Source organism: Brassica napus, chromosome A6, assembly GCF_020379485.1.
Source record: "Brassica napus cultivar Da-Ae chromosome A6, Da-Ae, whole genome shotgun sequence".
Taxonomy (NCBI): domain Eukaryota; kingdom Viridiplantae; phylum Streptophyta; class Magnoliopsida; order Brassicales; family Brassicaceae; genus Brassica; species Brassica napus.
Window position 1 is genome coordinate 28,487,124 of NC_063439.1, and position 19,223 is coordinate 28,506,346.

The 19,223-nt window shown below is 35.7% G+C and overlaps 3 protein-coding genes across 6 annotated transcripts; all 3 read right to left on the reverse strand.

The window, feature by feature from the left end:
- Window positions 1–567: 567 nt before the first annotated feature.
- LOC111198782 lies at window positions 568–5,036 on the reverse strand. Its single transcript, XM_022688046.2, has 15 exons — window positions 4,603–5,036; window positions 4,218–4,535; window positions 4,009–4,140; window positions 3,790–3,922; window positions 3,597–3,710; window positions 3,374–3,522; window positions 3,195–3,287; window positions 2,721–3,114; window positions 2,374–2,500; window positions 2,180–2,279; window positions 2,016–2,085; window positions 1,778–1,930; window positions 1,582–1,677; window positions 1,175–1,494; window positions 568–1,077 (listed from the first exon to the last, which is right to left on the reverse strand). Exons 1-15 carry the CDS (start codon window positions 4,681–4,683, stop codon window positions 859–861), a joined length of 2,499 nt encoding a protein of 832 aa, XP_022543767.2. The 5' UTR covers window positions 4,684–5,036; the 3' UTR covers window positions 568–858.
- A 3,499-nt stretch (window positions 5,037–8,535) lies between these two features.
- On the reverse strand, window positions 8,536–10,423 carry LOC111197913 (HVA22-like protein i). Of its 2 annotated transcripts, none has more exons than XM_022688047.2 (7): window positions 10,174–10,423; window positions 9,900–9,940; window positions 9,706–9,804; window positions 9,568–9,624; window positions 9,422–9,485; window positions 9,140–9,352; window positions 8,536–9,076 (listed from the first exon to the last, which is right to left on the reverse strand). In XM_022688047.2, the coding sequence occupies exons 2-7, from the start codon at window positions 9,929–9,931 to the stop codon at window positions 8,675–8,677; spliced, it is 867 nt and encodes a 288-aa protein (XP_022543768.1). In that variant the 5' UTR covers window positions 9,932–9,940; window positions 10,174–10,423; the 3' UTR covers window positions 8,536–8,674. The 2 variants fall into 2 exon arrangements, with proteins under 2 accessions (XP_022543768.1, XP_048637458.1); XM_048781501.1 differs by having other exon boundaries at window positions 10,076–10,395.
- Window positions 10,424–11,706: 1,283 nt separating this feature from the next.
- Window positions 11,707–18,205, reverse strand: LOC106349525 (5'-3' exoribonuclease 2). 3 transcript variants are annotated; one of them, XM_013789512.3, is made up of 23 exons: window positions 17,891–18,205; window positions 17,715–17,817; window positions 17,564–17,640; window positions 17,294–17,485; window positions 17,101–17,220; window positions 16,934–16,996; window positions 16,646–16,783; window positions 16,388–16,552; window positions 15,965–16,042; window positions 15,798–15,884; window positions 15,170–15,328; window positions 14,812–14,907; window positions 14,618–14,713; window positions 14,453–14,523; window positions 13,929–14,057; window positions 13,771–13,847; window positions 13,640–13,680; window positions 13,478–13,552; window positions 13,224–13,381; window positions 12,989–13,093; window positions 12,821–12,902; window positions 12,569–12,663; window positions 11,707–12,486 (listed from the first exon to the last, which is right to left on the reverse strand). In XM_013789512.3, exons 1-23 carry the CDS (start codon window positions 18,089–18,091, stop codon window positions 11,946–11,948), a joined length of 2,949 nt encoding a protein of 982 aa, XP_013644966.1. In that variant the 5' UTR covers window positions 18,092–18,205; the 3' UTR covers window positions 11,707–11,945. The 3 variants fall into 3 exon arrangements, with proteins under 3 accessions (XP_013644966.1, XP_048637456.1, XP_048637457.1); XM_048781499.1 differs by having other exon boundaries at window positions 13,640–13,847; XM_048781500.1 differs by lacking the exon at window positions 15,798–15,884 and having other exon boundaries at window positions 13,640–13,847.
- Between the last annotated feature and the right edge of the window lie 1,018 nt (window positions 18,206–19,223).

Below are 19,223 nucleotides of genomic sequence, written 5' to 3' on the forward strand. Positions count from 1 at the left end.
TAAGAAATGGAACAATGCGACTATGGTGGTGGAGAAAGAGAGCAAGGAATTAGACACTCCAACATCTACCACAAAGATGGTAAAAGAATAATAAAAAAAAGAAGACCAACTCGCTTTTGCTGTGGCACAAGAAAAAGATAAAGCACCCGTAAACCCTCTTTTCTCTCAGAAAGACGGAAACGATTATTAAAAACAAAAGCAGAAAAGGCGTCACATTTGAACAAATTTGGGGGTATTTGATTCATTTTGTTTTGCGAAGTCTTCAGAAAGTGTTGTCATATTTTAAATGAAACAATCTTAACCATTTGGTTTATAGCATATAACAGTGTATGCTGAAAGATTTGTAAAAATAAATTTTAATAATTAAATAACCTATTTATGTTTTGAGAAAATTGTCTAAAATGATCTAATACTTATTTTTTATTACTCGTATAAACCAAGCCGAGTACCAAGTATCCGGTTTGTACCCACCCCTAGTTAGAGGCAATGAATGAAGCATTCCAAGATTTTAATTTTCTTTTGTGTTTAAGAGCGCTTCTTATGCATTGAATGCTAAGAAGAAGACAATTAAAAGAAATTTCACTTTTCTTTTCTCTTGATAGGCCTTCGGCCTATAAATTCATTTGTTGTACAATATATATTCGTTTACATATTACTCGAAAGACAGACAAAAGACTCTAATTAATCTATTAGGTGAGCTAAGACAAAAGACCTCTAACTTACGTGTGTAACAAGGTAGTGTCATTTTGCCCGCTCTTTACCTTCATAAACCCTAGAAAAATTACAGCTTGGAATAATAACTCTCCCTCACTATCTACCTTGAACACACAAATCTAGCGTTCCACACACGAATTGTTCCTAGTTACTTGCTAAAAGTTTACTCCACAAACGGGTAAACCATGGCGATCTGATCTCGGCAGATCCCGTACAATTAGCATCGCCTTCTTCCGCGGTGCTGAAAAGGGTTTGATCCGAGCAGTCTAAGGAAGCCCCACACGCCACATTATAGGACTGACATGCTGAATGGCATACCCGTAATCTATCGTCTCCGTCAATATCACACTTCTGGATCGATATCTGGTTCAAAAGGGATCATAATGAATAAATGTCATGTCTCATCTATAATTACGAGACAAACTAATATAGATCCCAACAGAGAGAGATTGCTGCTTACCCAACAGGCCAGTCTTTTCGCTGCCTCATCACAATAGCTGTTGCCAAAAATGTTAAATAATTTCCGAGCCCCGCCTGGAAAAAGCCTATTGTAGTTGGGCATGACCACAACTTCCTCAAGCTGCTGAAGTATGCTTGGTTCTCTTGGAGCACAATGTTGCCCTAACATGTCTCTCTCCAACACATTTTTGCATACCAGTAAACTTGTTACAAGTTTAGAGCTGTTCTGACATGTGTAGCCAGCATAATCAGAGCAACGGAACTCGCAAACCCCATTGTCGCACACTCCTCCATGTAGGCTGCATTGTTCGTCGCACACAGCTGTAACGTTGGAAAAGAATCTTGTTGTAGGCTTTAATATTAATAAAATTGTTTATTTAGACAAACTATATGAGTATGGACATTTACCAGTGGAACAATCAATTCCAGTAAATCCATTTTCGCATATGCATACACCTTGAGTTGTGCATTTTCCATGTCCACTGCAATTATTAGGGCAAGAACCTGCATGTTGACAAGTTAAGTTCAGATCTTAGGGAAAGATAAGGAGACCTTGACTGACATGTACGACGATCTGAAGTAAACAAAAATACAGGACTCTTACGGATTTTACAGTCATGACCGTGATAACCAAGGAGACAACGACACTTCCCATCAACACAATCTCCATTGAAGTTACAAGAATTAGGACACTGGCCAAGCACAGAAACTACGGGCGTACCGCAGAGTTCATGGTAAGCGGGACAAATCAATTCACCTGCAAATAAAAAACATTAATGGTTCAAAAAGATTTTTAAACAATACGTCACTCTTCTTTCGGCAAAGATAAAGAGCATGCTTACCATTGAAACCGGGAAACTGAATTGGTCCACCAGCTTGAGGGCAGAATTTCCATTCTCCCTCCACGGCAACCTAAAAGAATGGCATTTGTGGATGACAAGGAAAATATTATTAGTGAAGCATAAAAGCATGTTAGGACAAGGAAGAAGAGATGTAGAAGACATACCTCCAACAAATTATTTTTACATCTGTGCTGATAACAGCCATTCCCCTGTGGCATGGAACCCCGGACAAACCCAGTACGCACTAAAGACGAGGCCATACACCTATCATCATATAGAGGCCAAACTCTTTCATGAGCAATATGTCATGCAGATATTTTACAACATTCAATGACAAAGTATAACCAGCAATAATAACCTGGAGTCACTCCCTCTCACTTCACCCAACATCCTGTCAGGCGCACGTGCACTGTTGATATCCGTACAAGACCCATCTGAATAGGCTACGAAATATGTACAATAATCTGCTAAGGAAGACTGACCGCCTGCAAAATGTTGTGTATGAAGTTCATTATAATTTCTTCACCAAAGGAGAAACGAATTAAACTACTAGCATAGCATACTTTGGAGTATATACTATAGTTTCTCGATACAACTAACCTATACAAGAGAAAATTCTGCGTAAAAAAATTAACATGTCGAAGCAGGAAACACTAGAGAACATAGTATAAATATTCACGTATCAGCATTTTGCAATATAATCACCTTTGTTAGCCTGTGGAAAGTAACGAGCCCACTGAGGCAAGTCTCCATTATAGCTTAGAATTGGGCAGTAACCTTCGGCCTCTCTGTTGTATGTACAGCCAGATAGTTGGGTTGTGTTACAATGGTAAGCACCTTTCCACATGTTACATGGAGATGTGACAAATTGGGTCCCCTGGTTCCGGCCCCAATCGAGACGGTCGGCCATGCTATAATTAGCCTTATACCAGCCACTGTCTTCTAATAGCGCTAGAGTCATTTTCGAAACGACTGATCTTGTGTCTACCGATCCGGTCATTATCTCATTCATGAGAAGTCTTTTTTCCCAGTGGGACCCCGATGTGCCACGTCCTCCTCCATCCTCAAGTTCTAAACCCGAGAAGTTCTGAGAAAATGCCTGTTCCGTTGAAGATTCTTAGGACTTGAAGGACACAAAACATGAGTCACTAGAAGGTACTAAAAAGCATATAAACTCACTCCGTAATGATGCCGCGAATGCATGACAACCCGTGGAAGCACTACGCGTGTCACTATCCTACCAAGCTTTTCATCCATCTGTTGCTCAGTGACCTAAAAGCAAGGTTAAACTCAGTTCCCTCATCCATATCAAAAAGGAAAGAAATAACAAGGTATTTTGATTCTATTATATCATATACCTCAGTTCGTCTTCTTTTCCTTTCATCTCTAAAATGAGCAAAGGCATGCGGGTCAAAGCCAAGGACATGCATAACCTCATGAATGAGAGTTGCTGAAAGCAAAGTCCCAGCTTCCGCAGTCAAATGGCGGGGAGCAACATTGACATGCCCTGAAAAACAAGATTACCTATTGGCATTAGCAAAAAGATTTGTAATAAACTGGAGACAGACGATGGAAAGATACCAGCAATTGCACGTCCCCACTGATCACGTTCGCAAGCTACAGCCCATGCAAGGGTATTGCCAGTAGTAGGTCTTGTGGTGACCAAGAGAACTAAATCAGTATCAGCAATACCCTCTGTGTGATTTGAAAGAAACAGATTAGCCCAAGCAAGAAACCTTGACAATCAGTCAGAGAGAGAGAGTAGGGAAATTACCCTCCACATATTGACGCGGAAGTTGCACACCACCATCTTGCCCACAAGCAGAATATCCACTTAACCGCAAGTTCCCTTTGACAGGCTCAACAGCTAATGCTCTCCTGAACCAATCCGCTGTCTGCTCTAAAGCCTTGATTCATGTGCAAGAGATATTTTTTATAAATCAGTACAAGTGCGTGCGTGACCACATAAGAGAAAAAGGAATAAAGAGAGAACCTTGCGTAGGCGACGCCTCTTGTCCTCCCCAGAAATGTCATCAAAAGTGCAATTATACCAGCAATCACCGGAAACTGGAGGTTTGACATTGGGATTGCAAGCAAGGGAAATGCTCGAAGGAGGCTCACCCAACTGAGTTACAAACAAACAAACAAAATTAGTTGAGTAGAACAAACAGTCACTCACTATATATATTTAAAGTGCACGACCTTGACGATATCGCCAACAGTTTGGCAATCTCGGTCGAAAGAGAGACCAACAGCATCATAGTTTAAGTAAATCCTGATAGGTTGTTGTTGATTCGCATCCTCGGAAACAAGACTAAGCAAGGCCCTTCCTTTGCGAGCACTGCTTGGCTCCTCGTGATAAACCTGGGGAGTAACAGAGTACACTTTTCGACCGGGTCTCTTCCTCTGTTCGATGATCTGATCGTGGATGCACGAATGAGAAGATACTCGTCCACTACTACTATCTTGGCCTTTGGCATCAGCAGCAGCTCCACAGGACCACAATACAATCAACAATATCTGTAAATAAAACGAAAAGTTGTCAATAGAGCAGAGAGAGAGAGATCTGACGAATACCAAAACTTACCCCTGAAACGGCGAAGAGAGCGGCGGCGAAGCGGAGCTGGAGACTGGAACATGAACCGCGAAACAGCAGCTTCACTTCCATCAAATCTCAGGAGACTCGTCGATCGAATCAGAAACAGGAATGCATTTCATTTGGAGCTCCACAAAACCAAATTCAAGCGAATAATTTAGGAAACGTAGATCGGAGGGAGCGTAGATTACTACTTCTGTCGAGCTTTGAAATTTTCAAATTATTAAAAAAAAAAACAAAATGGGGGAATTAGGGTTTTGGGTTAATTAAAAAAAAGAAAGACTGATTCAAAGCAGGTGGGTGATCTATACTCCAGCAACCCTAAAATGCCTAAGATTTGGGTTTTCTAGCAAAATCTCTCTCTCTCTCAACAAAACAAGTGACACTCAGGGATGAGAGAGAAACACAGAGTCAAATGGATTAGGTGCGAGTGGGTGTAGGGTAGGATATGATGATATTTTTTATAATTATTGTTACGGACTATTATTGCTTTCATAAAGTATTTAAATCGAATAATTTAATTTGGTGCAATTGCTTCATTTTACCAACTTTATTTTTTTTTCTCCATGTTCCGCACATATATTTTAAACTAATGTATTTAGGCCCTTTCTAATATATTCGTCTTTTTCTATATTTATTTTTACAAATTCGCCAAAATAATTTTTTTACTTGACATGGGTTATGTTTTTTTTTTTATAAAATCTAGAAAATTGATTATTGTAGTTTATAAATTTGGTAAACTATCTTTATATTATTAATTCCAAAATTTTTAACCTAACAGTTATATACTAATTATATGAATGAAATCTAGTGTTTTTAGAAAATTTAAAATCATATAATTGTCTGCCACTGAAAGATAAAAAAGTATATTTATAGTTTAGATATTACATTAGAATTAATATTTTTTACAAAATTTAAATGATGAAAAAATTATTTATTATCCTGTTGATATTTATATAGAATATTCTATAAAAAATTGATAGTTTACAAAATCTGTGATAAAAATATAATATAGTAGTTTTCATTTTATATTTATATTTTCATATAACAATACACAACAACAAATAATCATTAATTTCAGTTTTCATTCTATAGTATAAGATAAACATTGTTACATGTATAATTGATAAGTTTAAGATATCTAATTTATTTCTTACATAAACAATAAATATATATTTGGATTAAATGTATATTTTAAAATATGATTTCTTGGTATAGAGATATTATCCTTTTATTGAAATGGAGAAATTTAGAATATTTAAATATATCTATCATTAGGTATGTATCTGATATGGTTTAGGAAATTCGATTTCATTGCTATAAAAATTGATAATTATATAAGGTTTTTATATAAATAGATAGTCAAATTCAAAAATGTATACTTTTTATAATCTGCATGCTTTGATATATATATAAATAGTATTATCTTATTAGAACTAATAAAATCTAGGATAGTTTAATACAATATAATAATCAAATATTAGTTTAAAAGTTAAATTTTTGATTTGCTACTATTCATATATATTTGAACTTATATCATTATTGAGGTCAATTTAGTTGAACCGTTATAATTTTTTGATAGTCTAAAAACCAGTCGATAAAAAACAATATTTTAATAGAATAGATATATTATGAATTTCTCTTAATATATTCTTCTTTCTATCTCTAAAGAATGTATTCTTGTTAGAGATGCTTCACCTAGAAAGTCAATATTCCTATTTAGACTATCTAAAATGGGATAAAAGACTAAACTATTGAATCACTAATATAGAAGTGTCAAAAATTGATGATGTGAATTATTTGGTGTTGAATAGATTCAACATGTTGAATAGATTCAACATGTTGAATAAGAATAAAATAAGGACTACCGACGATGATACATGTCATTTTTTAAGGATTTTTGATATTTGATATCATCTTTCTTATTAAAACAAATTTATTTTTGCAAATTCGCGAAAATAATTTTTTTACTTGACATGGGTTATGTTTTTTTTTTATAAAATCAATAAAATTGGTAAACTATATTTATATTATTAATTCCAAATTTTTTTACCTAACAGTTATATACTAATTATATGAATGAAATCTAGTGTTTTTAGAAAATTTAAAATCATATAATTGTCTACCACTGAAAGATAAAAAGTATTTTTATAGTTTAGATATTACATTAGAATTAATATTTCTTACAAAATTTAAATGATGAAAAAATTATTTATTATCCTGTTGATATTTATATAGAATATTCTATAAAAAAAAATTGATAGTTTACAAAATCTGTGATAAAAATATAATATAGTAGTTTTCATTTTATATTTATATTTTCATATAACAATACACAACAACAAATAATCATTAATTTCAGTTTTCATTATATAGTATAAGATAAACATTGTTACATGTATAATTGATAAGTTTAAGATATCTAATTTATTTCTTACATAAACAATAAATATATATTTGGATTAAATGTATATTTTAAAATATGATTTCTTGGTATAGAGATATTATCCTTTTATTGAAATGGAGAAATTTAGAATATTTAAATATATCTATCATTATGTATGTATCTGATATGGTTTAGGAAATTCGATTTCATTGTTATAAAAATTGATAATTATATAAGGTATTTATATAAATAGATAGTCAAATTCAAAAATGTATACTTTTTATAATCTGCATGCTTTGATATATAAATAGTATTATCTTATTAGAACTAATAAAATCTAGGATAGTTTAATACAATATAATAATAATCAAATATTAGTTTAAAAGTTAAATTTTTGATTTGCTACTATTTATATATATTTGAACTTATATCATTATTGAGGTCAATTTAATTGAACCGCTATAATTTTTTGATAGTCTTAAAACCAGTCGATAAAAAACTATATTTTAATAGAATAAATATATTATGAATTTCTCTTAATATATTCTTCTTTCTATCTCTAAAGAATGTATTCTTGTTATAGATGCTTCATCTAGAAAATCAATATTCCTATTTAGACTATCTAAAATGGGATAAAAGACTAAACTGTTGAATCACTAATATAGAAGTGTCAAAAATTGATGATGTGAATTATTTGGTGTTGAATAGATTTAACATGTTGAATAAGAATAAAATAAAGACCACCGACGATGATACATGTCATTTTCTAAGGATTTTTGATATTTGATATCATCTTTCTTATTTTAAAACTAATAATATCATTATAAATTAAATAATTTATTTTTATTTTTATACGAAATTTTATCATTTAAATTATCAATAAATATTGATTAGATTTATCTAATTTGGATATAATTAATTAGTAAAATATTGACTCATGTTTTCTTTTCTTTTTTTATTAATTAATACCGTTAAATACTTAGTGTGAATTTTATGATCCTATAAACTTTTGATGTAAGACGAGAAAACTGGGCAGTTGTCTCGTTTACGAAAGACGAGAAAAAGTTCAGCGTCTCAAGGAGAAAACCGGGCAGTTGTCTCGTTTTTTTTAATATAAAATCTCTATAGAGAGAAAGGGCAGCCTCGATTTCTTTTTCTTATATGAAATCTTTATAAGAAAAAAGAAACCGAGACAAATGTCCAAACCCACCCGTATGCCCAAACCCACCCGGATCCAATAAGACCATGGATGACCAAACCGATAAGCTTTGATTGGTGATCTCAGTGCTGGCTACCTAATTTTCAATCTCGTTATAAACTATTCTAATTTCGTTTCATACTGTCATTTCATCACATGATTAGGTGCAACAGAACTTTTGACTATAACTACTTGATCTATGGTTGATATTTGCTTCATTTCTACTCTCAGTAGTTGTACCTTTTTTAACAGAATTACTCTACCAAATCGGGAGAAGCAAACAAAACAAAGAGTGCCATTGCTACACCTAACGCAACGAATTGAATAAAAGAAAGAAAAAAAAAACAAGAAGCAGATTTACTTTTCATACAAGCATTCCCACTAGTTTAGTTCCTGTCGACATAATTCTAGAAGCAGCATAGAGACAGCGAGAGAAACGTAATGAAAGTAGTAAACAATTTTTGAACTTTTTTTTAATTTCAACGGCTTTCCTCTGACCGCGTCTTCCTCAACCTCCCACGAGTCATCCTGATTGTCTGCTCCATTACCGTCTCCTTTGGACCTTCCGGGTTCGAGTTTCCATTCACTGATTCCGCTTCCCCTTCTCCTCCCACTTCTTCTATCTGCATTGGTTCCGCTTCCACTTGGGTGGTTGATTGGGTTGGAGGGGAAGAGACTACCTTTTGTACTATCTGAGTGATACCCGCGCTTTTGGTATCTGTGGCTGGTCCAGAAGTAGGGCCTGCTTCTTTACCGGCAGCATCATTACCGTCACTGTCGCTTGAAGATGAGCTGGACGACGCTGCTTCTTCAGATTCTGGTTGAACGCTAGGGGATTTCTTAGGCTTAACAGGAACTTGATTAGCTCTGCCTCCACGTTTCTGAAACCAGAAACGAGTATTGTAAGTTACTATACACAAAGAGATATTGTTTCAATCGTGTACCTGAGGTTGCTGCGGGGGCCTTGGAGTTGATTGTGCAGCAACATACTGGAGAATCTCAAAGATTCTGGTCTGACCATAGCTTGAAACTCGTTGCCAATATATAACAGCCATATCTCCAGCTCTTGTCCTTAGCTCCAACAAACTATGGTCGATGTCCCTCTCATGCTGTGAGAGATAAGGCCTAAAGAAGGACTCGTAGACATAGGTAGTGCCCTGAACAAAAAAAGGACTCATGTAAAGGCATAGAAAGACATCAGTAATTTTCCTACTTCAAACACATACCCTGGTTTTAGGATACCACAGGTAGATGAAGAATGCTAACTTAGCTTCACTGTACATTGGAACCCTAGAGAGAAGAAATGGAGACAAAGATAAGAAGAGAGAGAGAGAGAGAGAGAGATGAAGAGGAATATGATAAGAAAGGGCACCATGAAACAAAGGCATCACCAACTCTCTCAAAGACTGTCAAGCAAGCAACCAATATCCTGTAAGCGATGTTAAGTTAAAGTTAGCAAGTGATTTTGAGGAAGGAAAAGGAGAATGTATATATATATATATATATATACCAGTACTGGCACCAAAAGCGAAGTTGCTCAATTTCAGGCCTGTTCTTTTCAACAGTCTTGTAGCATTCGTAGGCAGGGTAGGCATAACCCAACAACATCCTGCAAAGAGAGTGGGAGGCTAATCAACACTATCCAAATATCATCATCATTTAAGAAAAACCAAATGATAGAGAGAGTATGATTCTTTCTCGTACACCAATCCTCTCGTAAGAAACGATCCAATCATCTTGAAGAACTGAAAACAAGAAAGCATCATCAATTGGCATATGAGAGAATTCAACTGTTTTTAAGTATTGATTATTGTAAATTAAAACTAACTAACGAAACGACACAAATAGATTTAAAAACTAGGGCAAATCGATCAGGCTACATGATGATGATGATGATGATGATGATGATGATTCAGCAGCAGACAGATTCTCAGTATCAAAAAACGAAGAACACCGATTCGAGAGATCGGAAACTGACCGGCGGAGGAAAGTGTACTTGTGAGCAGAACAGCTGTTAACTCCGGCGATACGAATACACCGTCGGAGAAAGAAAAAAAAGCCGGTGGATAAGGGAGAAGGAGAGTGAAAATTTAATTTCAAAATCACCTCTCTCTCTCTCTCTTTCTCTCTCTCTTTCCGGATTTGCTTACTTGAAGTTTTTGAATCGCGTCTCGTTGAAGTTTGCAGTCCCCCCCCTTGAAAAGCAATTTTGACCAAATATTGTATAATAATATATAATTCTTATTTTACAATACTCTAATATACACCGTTATTCTTTTCTTTACTAAATTGCATTTCAAGATTTTTAGAGACTCATAAAAAAATCTAACATAAATTACATAATATTTTTGGAGAATACGATTTTTTTCAAAATCAATTTTTGGTCTCTGAATGAATCATGTATTATATTGTCTTACCTCATACTTTTTATTTATATTTTTCATGAATTCATTTATCTTTTCTCACGAATACTGATTTTGTCACATCCGAATTTCACTTAACCGAGACGGCATGAATTCATATTGCTTTTACCAACATAAAATACATTAAAAAGTCAATACAAATCTTATTTCCAAGGATCGAATCCAAAAGTCTTACAATAATCGTACTTAAAATGAATAGGAAATGCATAAAACCAAATCACCAAATCTTAAAATAAAATAACATAAAGAAAACCAAACACCCAAAAAGCCAACACCACATTGAGACGACTACTCCTGCACTTCCTCGAACTCATCTGAAAAGAAAAAAAGGCTGAGTATTTCGACAAATACTCACTGAAAGAAGCTCTAGGAGCCTCAAAATCAATCACCAGCAATTATCACACAACAAAGCATAAGTATCTAATTTAAACATCCTGTAAAACAAAAACAAACAACAAGAAACGAAGATAAATCCCGACGATGCTAACAAACAAATGTGGGGATTCTGCGAGACCACACATGGCGTATTCTGTTCCATAGCAGAAGATGCTTTTCCGGTGTTTGTTCAAAGGTTGAGGCAGAGCTTTTTGGAATGTTCCATACAGTCGAGGCTATGGCAAACATGCGTCAAGATAGGACTGTGTGTTAAATCTGCAAGAGATGCTATGCTCTATCCGCAAAGATACCCACATGTAAACAAACTCATTGAAGCCACTTATGGGATTCTACAAAAACTATCTTTATTGTCCTGGGAGCACTCTTATCCTTCTGGAATTAATAGAGCAGCGATGGAGATAGCGGCCAGTGTTATGTTACCACTGATAGTCCTCAATGGCTCTGTCACCTTCTTTCCAGCGAGGCGAGTGGCTAGAAAAGTCCACTTTTCTAAGGCAGTATTTCATTAATAACCACCTCCTCGAGCTCGGTGGTGTTTCTTATTGATACGTAGCTATGGCCTATTCATATGTTTATTGTTCTATCTTCCTCCACAAGTGTTGGAAAAAAAAAGCATCATTTCCATTGATCACCCCTACAGTTTTTAAGAAGATTTTGCGACAACCTTTAGGGGATTTGTGCAAATTTTGGCATCGCCGTGAACTTTATCTAGTTACCATTATAAGATTCCAGATTATCTCAACAAACTAGTTTGACACTAACACGAACTGAAAGCACAACAAACAAACCAACAAGTACAATGGATGGAAGGTAGCTTGTGAAACTAAAGATGCATGGAACGACCGCTACAACATTAATTGAGTATCAAAACTGTTTGGTTCTACAGTCCTTCGTTTACTTGCTCATATTTTGGATCTGTTTCTTGTACGAGCTAAATTTCTCTTTTTTTCTCCTTCTCCATACGCTTTCGTTTGGCATTCTTCTCCTCAGTGAGTTCGCTTTGAGCGCATGTGTTCTGTTCCTTCCCCTCAGTGAATCTAGGCCTTTTGTGTTCCAGTCTGTTCTCCTCATTGACTTCACTTCGAGGCCTTTTGTTATCCAGATTGCTTTCTCCTTTGTTTGCTTGCTGCTCATTCTTCGCTCTCTCCCTTCTGTTAGCCTTATATCTCCCTCTTTTCTCCTTTTCCTTACGCTTTCTGATTGCTGTCTTCTCCTCCTCGGTGACTTCACTTTGATGGATTCTGTTTTTCTTCAACGCTAATTCACTCTGAGGGTGTTTCCTCTGCACCGCACTCCCTCGGGGTGATGGGACATTTCTCGACACCTGATTGTTGTGGAATATAGTATTCGGACACAATGCTGGTTCGGAGTTGATGTGCGTATTATCCGGTTGGGAACTTATCGTCTGTAACACAAGTCTGTGCGCTGCCTTCCTAAGCCTATCCCCCGAAATGGATCCTTTTGGGTTGTACCTGCAGACAGTGAGAAAACAGATTTAACACAAAAAAGGTCTTCCAAACCTTTGGATACCACAAAAAAATTCATAATCTTCACCTCTTGATTTTTATAATCTTTGCAGGAGCTCGTCTTCGATCACCATCTTCATGCCATAGATTAGCTCCACCTTTCAAATCCGCTAGTTGTACAGTCTGTGATGTGATCGCGATAAATAAAGAACACTCTGTAACCACTAAGTCGCAAAAAACAAGTAGGCTATGTTTTTGGCAGGCTTTCTTTATTTTTCACCACAACGTCAAACACAAAATCAGAAGCCAAGTAGATGAAAATAGTAATAATCAACTATACCTTTTTAGGCAACACCACTCCTGGAGGTGGACGAGCAATGTCGCTTCCTCTAAGATCATCTGGAAGTTTGTATATGGCACAACTGTACAAAAAAAAGTGTTGATTTGATATATAACTCGAGAGGCCTAAAAATGACAAAACCGAAATTCGTGAGAAAAGGGGGCTTACATCACTTGATTGGCTAATACATCTTCCATCCCCTCGATGGGGGAGCTGAAGCATGAAGGCTGACTATCTCCACCACATAAAGCCAAGTAACCATTCATCCCTTCACTGCAGTTCTCAATAAATTAGCCCCCCTTTTTTTTTTATAACAAAACTAGGAACAAAAAATCAAATCACTAACTTAACCCCTACAATTATTACCAACCGAATCAACCATTCTCAAGATCTATACACAAACCTTAGTCCAGGGTCAATTTTTTCCGTAACTGCTGCTCGTTCTTTGTTGCTCAATTTAATAGTACGGCTACTAAGAGAACGGATGAGCTCAGCAAGCGGATGAGATGAAACCACAAAGAGCATGTCAGACAACACACTGTTTCTTCGAACTTCTTCGTTCTGAAAAAAATTAAATACAAGGAAATCAAGGTTTCATGTGATTCGTATACAGAAATAAACACGAAAGTTAATATCTATGCATGAGACAGGCAGTACCGTCAGTGAGTGCTCTACTTTTGCGGCTGCATCCAGAAGACGCTGTTCTTCTATAAAAGGCAGTTTTGCTATACCCTTTACAAGGAAAGATAGAAAATATGCATTATTACATCTAACTTTAGAAATAGTGTCTGCCTTAATAAGCTTAAAAGACGATCAAACCTGCCAAGAATAGCGCTTTCCATTCATGTCAATCTCAAAATCTGCACACCGAAAAAAAAAGGAAAATGAGAGACATGGATTGGACAATACCACAATGAACAAGACTAATTCTGCAGAAAAAAAACACATACCGGGAGGATAAAACTCAGCTATAGGTGAACTTGGATCTGTCATCAGTTTCCTAAAACATTCTGGGAGAGCATGTGCACTGACATAGGAATCTAGTGAGGCAACCAGTGACGGCAGGCAGAGAAAGATGATGAACACTTAGAAATACAGATAGAATTACCTTGCAGATGGAAGAACTGCCAGAAGCTGATTGAATGGTTTAAATGGGGAACCTAGTTCGAACTTAATATCTAGCTTATCAAGGAACTTGAGATCAGATGCGAAAGGTGCATAATGATAAGGATAAAACCTGCAAAACAAACAATAGGGAGTAAGGCAAAGTAGGAATCAGTTGGCTCATTTCTGCTAAAGTTGCTATTAATTACTAGGGCCATCTTGCCTCTAGGACAAAGTTATTGTGGAATTAAATCATGTTCCTACCCGATGTAAGCAAAACTTGAAACATCTCAGCTGAAAATACTAGAGATTATGTTTAAGTAGAAGATGGATGGAAACAATATGAAGCCCGGAAAACATTGTATATTGAACAGTCTACTAAAACTTGAAGCATGATGCGAACGAGCATTACAATCCTAAAACAATATATTGTTTATCTAGGCGCAATAATATTACAAGAAACGAACAGGGAAAATAGTGAAATATGAAAAGTATATTATATATGTACGAGGATGACAGGAAACTGACCAATTCCATGAACAAACACCATGATAATAGTAATGCATTATCCAACAAAGACCTTCTGTATACTTCAAAACCTGGCCAATAATAACAAAACAGTAAATTTGTGCATTCAAAGTTGACGTAAGCGTAATTTATATACCATCAAATTACAGGCATGAGGAAACTCACAACATCTCTGCGTATTTGTTCCATTTCCTCTATAGTCTTAGCTATGAACTTCTCCTCGTAGTATCTCTCCCTCCATCCTTGTACACCTAGCCTCACCTGATCATACAACAGCCATGTCAAATAGCCAGCGTAATTAAACAGATGTGAAAAACAAGCTCACGAAATTTAAGCATTTATGCAGCTGAAAAAATGACCTTATCTTCTTCGCCTTTCCCTGAAATGAACCCATCTGATTTTTCCCGCAAAAGTTTCTTAAGCTTAAACTTCAATTCTTCTCTGTTATCTACTTCCTGAAAATCCAGAGTGTATTTAATACAATTCAAACGAAAAAGTAAAGATGAAGTCCCTAATTATCACCAAGCAAAAAAAACAGCATAACTTGACAGTTTCCCAAAACTTGAAATGGAGAAAGAGAAAATAGTTTACACTTAACAAACAAAGGTTATAATCAATCACACAAATCAACTACAATCCAACCAAAAGGCACAAAGATAGAAGAATATTCTGTCGAGAAACTAAAAGTTTATTGAAATTCATAATCCGGTGACTTACTTCTTGGATGTTATACTCTGTTTCCACACTAGTGTTATCGTCAAGAGACGGACGCAATGAATCGGACACTTCAACTAGAGAATCTAGTTGCACAACCGGGTCATAGTTACAATTTCTGCTCGATTTAGCTCGGTCACGACTAAACCTTTCCGATTGCCTCTGTAACAGATATCACAATAACTGCATCATTGAAATACTAAACCATGCAAATTTATCAGAATCATGTTTTCTAAGCTTTCATTTTTGGTGGATGATCAAAGGGGTGTAGTACAAGGTAGTGCAGAGAAGTTATTAACCCATGCAGAGAGAGGCCAATGGCACGTTTTCAGAAAGAAAAGAGCTGGATACACTACCTTATTATTAAAAAATACAATTTCTCTCCACAACAGGCGTGTAATACTAGGTAGCGATGCAAAATGGCAGTATTTTAAGACAGGGTTACTAGCGTTTCAAAACATTCACTTCGTTTAAGCATTTGCTTAAGGTTATCTTAAGCAAGTCCTCTGAACAAGTACATTCACTGGCCTCGAAGTGCACAGCGATATTTCTAATCTTATAGCTTCCATCAGGATATGATACCTTAGAATGAAAGAAAATGCGGATAACTAAATTATAGAAAGAGATTAACCTGATGGTTTTGTGCTCTTCTTTGAAATATATTATTTTCATAGAGTCCAACGGCCTGGATAAAATGCTCCACATTCTTTAAATTCAGCTGAAAGTTGGAATAAGAAAGTTTTAAAAGATAATTCGATAGCCACATCAAGTAGGATGAAAAATGTTTAAGCAATGCACCTTGCTTCCATTGCTTAAGTAACTTGTACTTGATCCAAATTCCTTCTTGTACACGGACATAAGTAATTCTATAGCACCCTGCAAGACAGAAAATTTATTGACACATCAATTATAGACTTTCAAACTTGTCAAGCTGTTCTAAGCAGGCTCATCGTCGTTCATTGACCCATCAATTATATTGAAAGAAAGACTGAGTAAATATGTAGTAAGCTATTCCATTCCAACCATAAATGAAGACTTGTATAAGGATTTCTTATGGATTGATTTTATAGCTACAGAAGCTTATATATCTAATCATTCCTATTTTTCAGCAGATATCGAGAATTAGCAAGGGTGATATATGCTCGATCGATCATACACTGTACCCGACATTTTAAAACCTGGACCACAATTATAACAACAGAAAGCTAAGACAAAACAAACCTCCCGTATCTCCAGTGTAGGCATATGTGGCAGGAAATCATTGCCAACAAAAAAACAGATGAAGATGAAGTCATCAATTATGCGGTCCAAATTTTTTTGCAATTGCGAGTTAGGTATCTGCATGTCGTGCTCCAAATACTCTCGAAGCGTCCAGATATTGACGAACTGCCAAAAGACAAGGGAACATAATGATAATGCTAAAGATATTAATGAGCAATTTTGAAAAATAGTATTGAAGTGTGTAACCTTTAAACATACCTGGTATGGCTTCTTAGCCACAACATCTGACTCAGCTTTATCAGACAAATCTCCTGTCTTGCCCTCACAATCTGCTGCTCGGTGCCCGAGCTGACCGCACAAGAAGCATTTGTCTTGTTGTCCAGGAGTGAAAACAACCTAGGTGAAGTCAAAACACAGTTAAATTGGCATTCTATAGTGAATCTTGAAACATAAAAGACTCGCATACAAATTTGTGACTAGTTCAGATGTTAATGACTTGTCAAAACAATACTGAAGATTATAAACGCGATAGATTGGTAAAACAACCTCACGAAGGATTGAAATATGAACTTCGTGTGTGGCCAAAGCCAGCATAATCAAGTCGGCGTCCTGTTATTCACAAAATCAAAAGAAGAAAGGCCTTAAATAAATAATTCGATAAAGATACCAAATCTAAACATGAAGAAAATAAATAAGAGGAGGAGGTTACATACCAAACCATACAGACAATGACAAGCGTTGGGGTTGTAACCAGGATGGTTCTTTTGAAGACGAATGTAAGACATGATCTTGTGTTCCCCCTCACCAGGAACATTAGCATCTGAGAGGATAACCTTGAGAAGAAGAAAAGCAAGGTCAAAGCGTGAACAAAATAGCCATAAGGAAAAAGAAAAGCAGCGGTACCACCTTAATATTTTTCCAGCCAGGGTCAGAGTTAAGTCTAACGTGAATGTAGTATTGCAAGGCAAAGGAAAGAGTAGACATGAACTCGGTTCCAGGAGTGATAACGTTAGAGTCAAAAACTTGAGAGTCCAGTTTAGGAGGCAACCTCTTGCCTTCACTCTCAAACTCTTGACGCAGTCGCTCTTCTTCAGCAGCCTAAAAAAAAGGCAGGTGAACAGATCAAATTACCATCACGGTTGATAAAGAGAGAGAGAGAGAGAGATGGGAACATACGGCCTCTGCTGCATCTTTTGCAGCTCGAAACCTTCTGGATCTTTGTTGATTCATCTTAGCCCTTGGAGCAACACCATCTACAAAACAAAAAAGAAAGTTAAAAAGAGAAGAAAACAAAAAAAAACAAGTCTAGTATCATAAATAGACTCACCAATAGCCAAAAACAATAGCTTGCGAGGTCGAACCATGAGGAAAAGTCTGTCAATGTAATCGAACATGCATTGAAACACCTCCGAAAACGTTGTTGGAGAAGCCTGACGAAAAGAGAGATCCCATGAATGAATGAATGAATGAATTGAGAGCAAAAGGAGAAGAAGAAAGCGTTACCCTGTCTTCAGGATGGAAACAAGGATGAATGATTCCGTTCATGTCGAGGTACAGATTTTCATACTCGACGCCGCCGCCGTTAGGATTAGGTTTGCTAGTGTCGACCGGAACCTTGACGTCGAGAGCTTCTTCTTCGATGGCATCTTGCAAAATCAGTGGATACCTCTCAATTAACCATCTGTAGAACGACGGTACTCCCATCGGATTCCGTTTATGTGTTGCGTTGCGGCACTAGTAGTAGTGAACAGCTACGGAGGAGCTCCTTAGGTCACGCAGGGATACATCGACCGTCTGAGAGAACAAAAAACAAATATATATATTTAACTTATTACAATGGACATTTGTTAATAATAGCACATTTTTAGTTTTTAATATTCTTGATTTAAAATTAAATAAACAAACATAAATAAATAAAATAAAAATTGTTATTAAAACATAAAACATAAAACAATTTTACAAATTTTATGTTTTAGTAACAACTGTATGTTTTAATAACAATTTTACAAAAAAAAATTTAATAACAATTTCTGTTATTGATATTATATAACAATTTTATGTTTTACTTTTGCCTTATTGTAGATTTAAAGTTTAATTTTATCATTCACATTAGGCATTTAACTACTTAAGGATTTTAAATCTGGATATATTTTATTATATGTAATAACTCTTAATTTGTTACAAAAAATTATTACATATTTTTTTGTATGTGAAATAAAAATAAAAATAAAAAAACTACGGAAATGTATTTTTCTATTTTTTTCTAAAACATAAAATATTTGTTATATTTTACGATAGCTAATATATTATTTTCAATAGCTAATATATTATTATATACAAAATTAATTAATTTATTAACCTTAATAACCTAGTGATCCGGTAAGTTGTCCGGTTCACTGTTTGGGTTGGGTTTCAAAACACTGGACCCAACATGTACTTTAGTATGGATCCAGACGCAGATCCAAACCTGTATTTTCAGATCCGTTGGATCCGGGTAAAATGTTCAGGCCTATTGGATCCTCTCTCGACAGTTTGAATCAGCATTAAATTGCAGGTTGAAGACACAATTCTTAAGGTAACAGATTCTACAGAGGCTTTTCCAGATAAATATTTAACAAACTCTTCTTCAGAATTTGGGAGACAGCAAAGGCAAATAATTGAGCTTTGGGCGTTATGCAATGTACCATTGGTTCACAGAACTACTTCTTATTGCTCTTCAAAAGTGATCCATCTGACTATGTTTATATGGAAGTTGAATTCAGAAGGCTATCTTTTCTGAAGCAGACAATAGCTAATGACGCGGAAACATTAAGGTGTTTTTCAAGCACACCTTCTC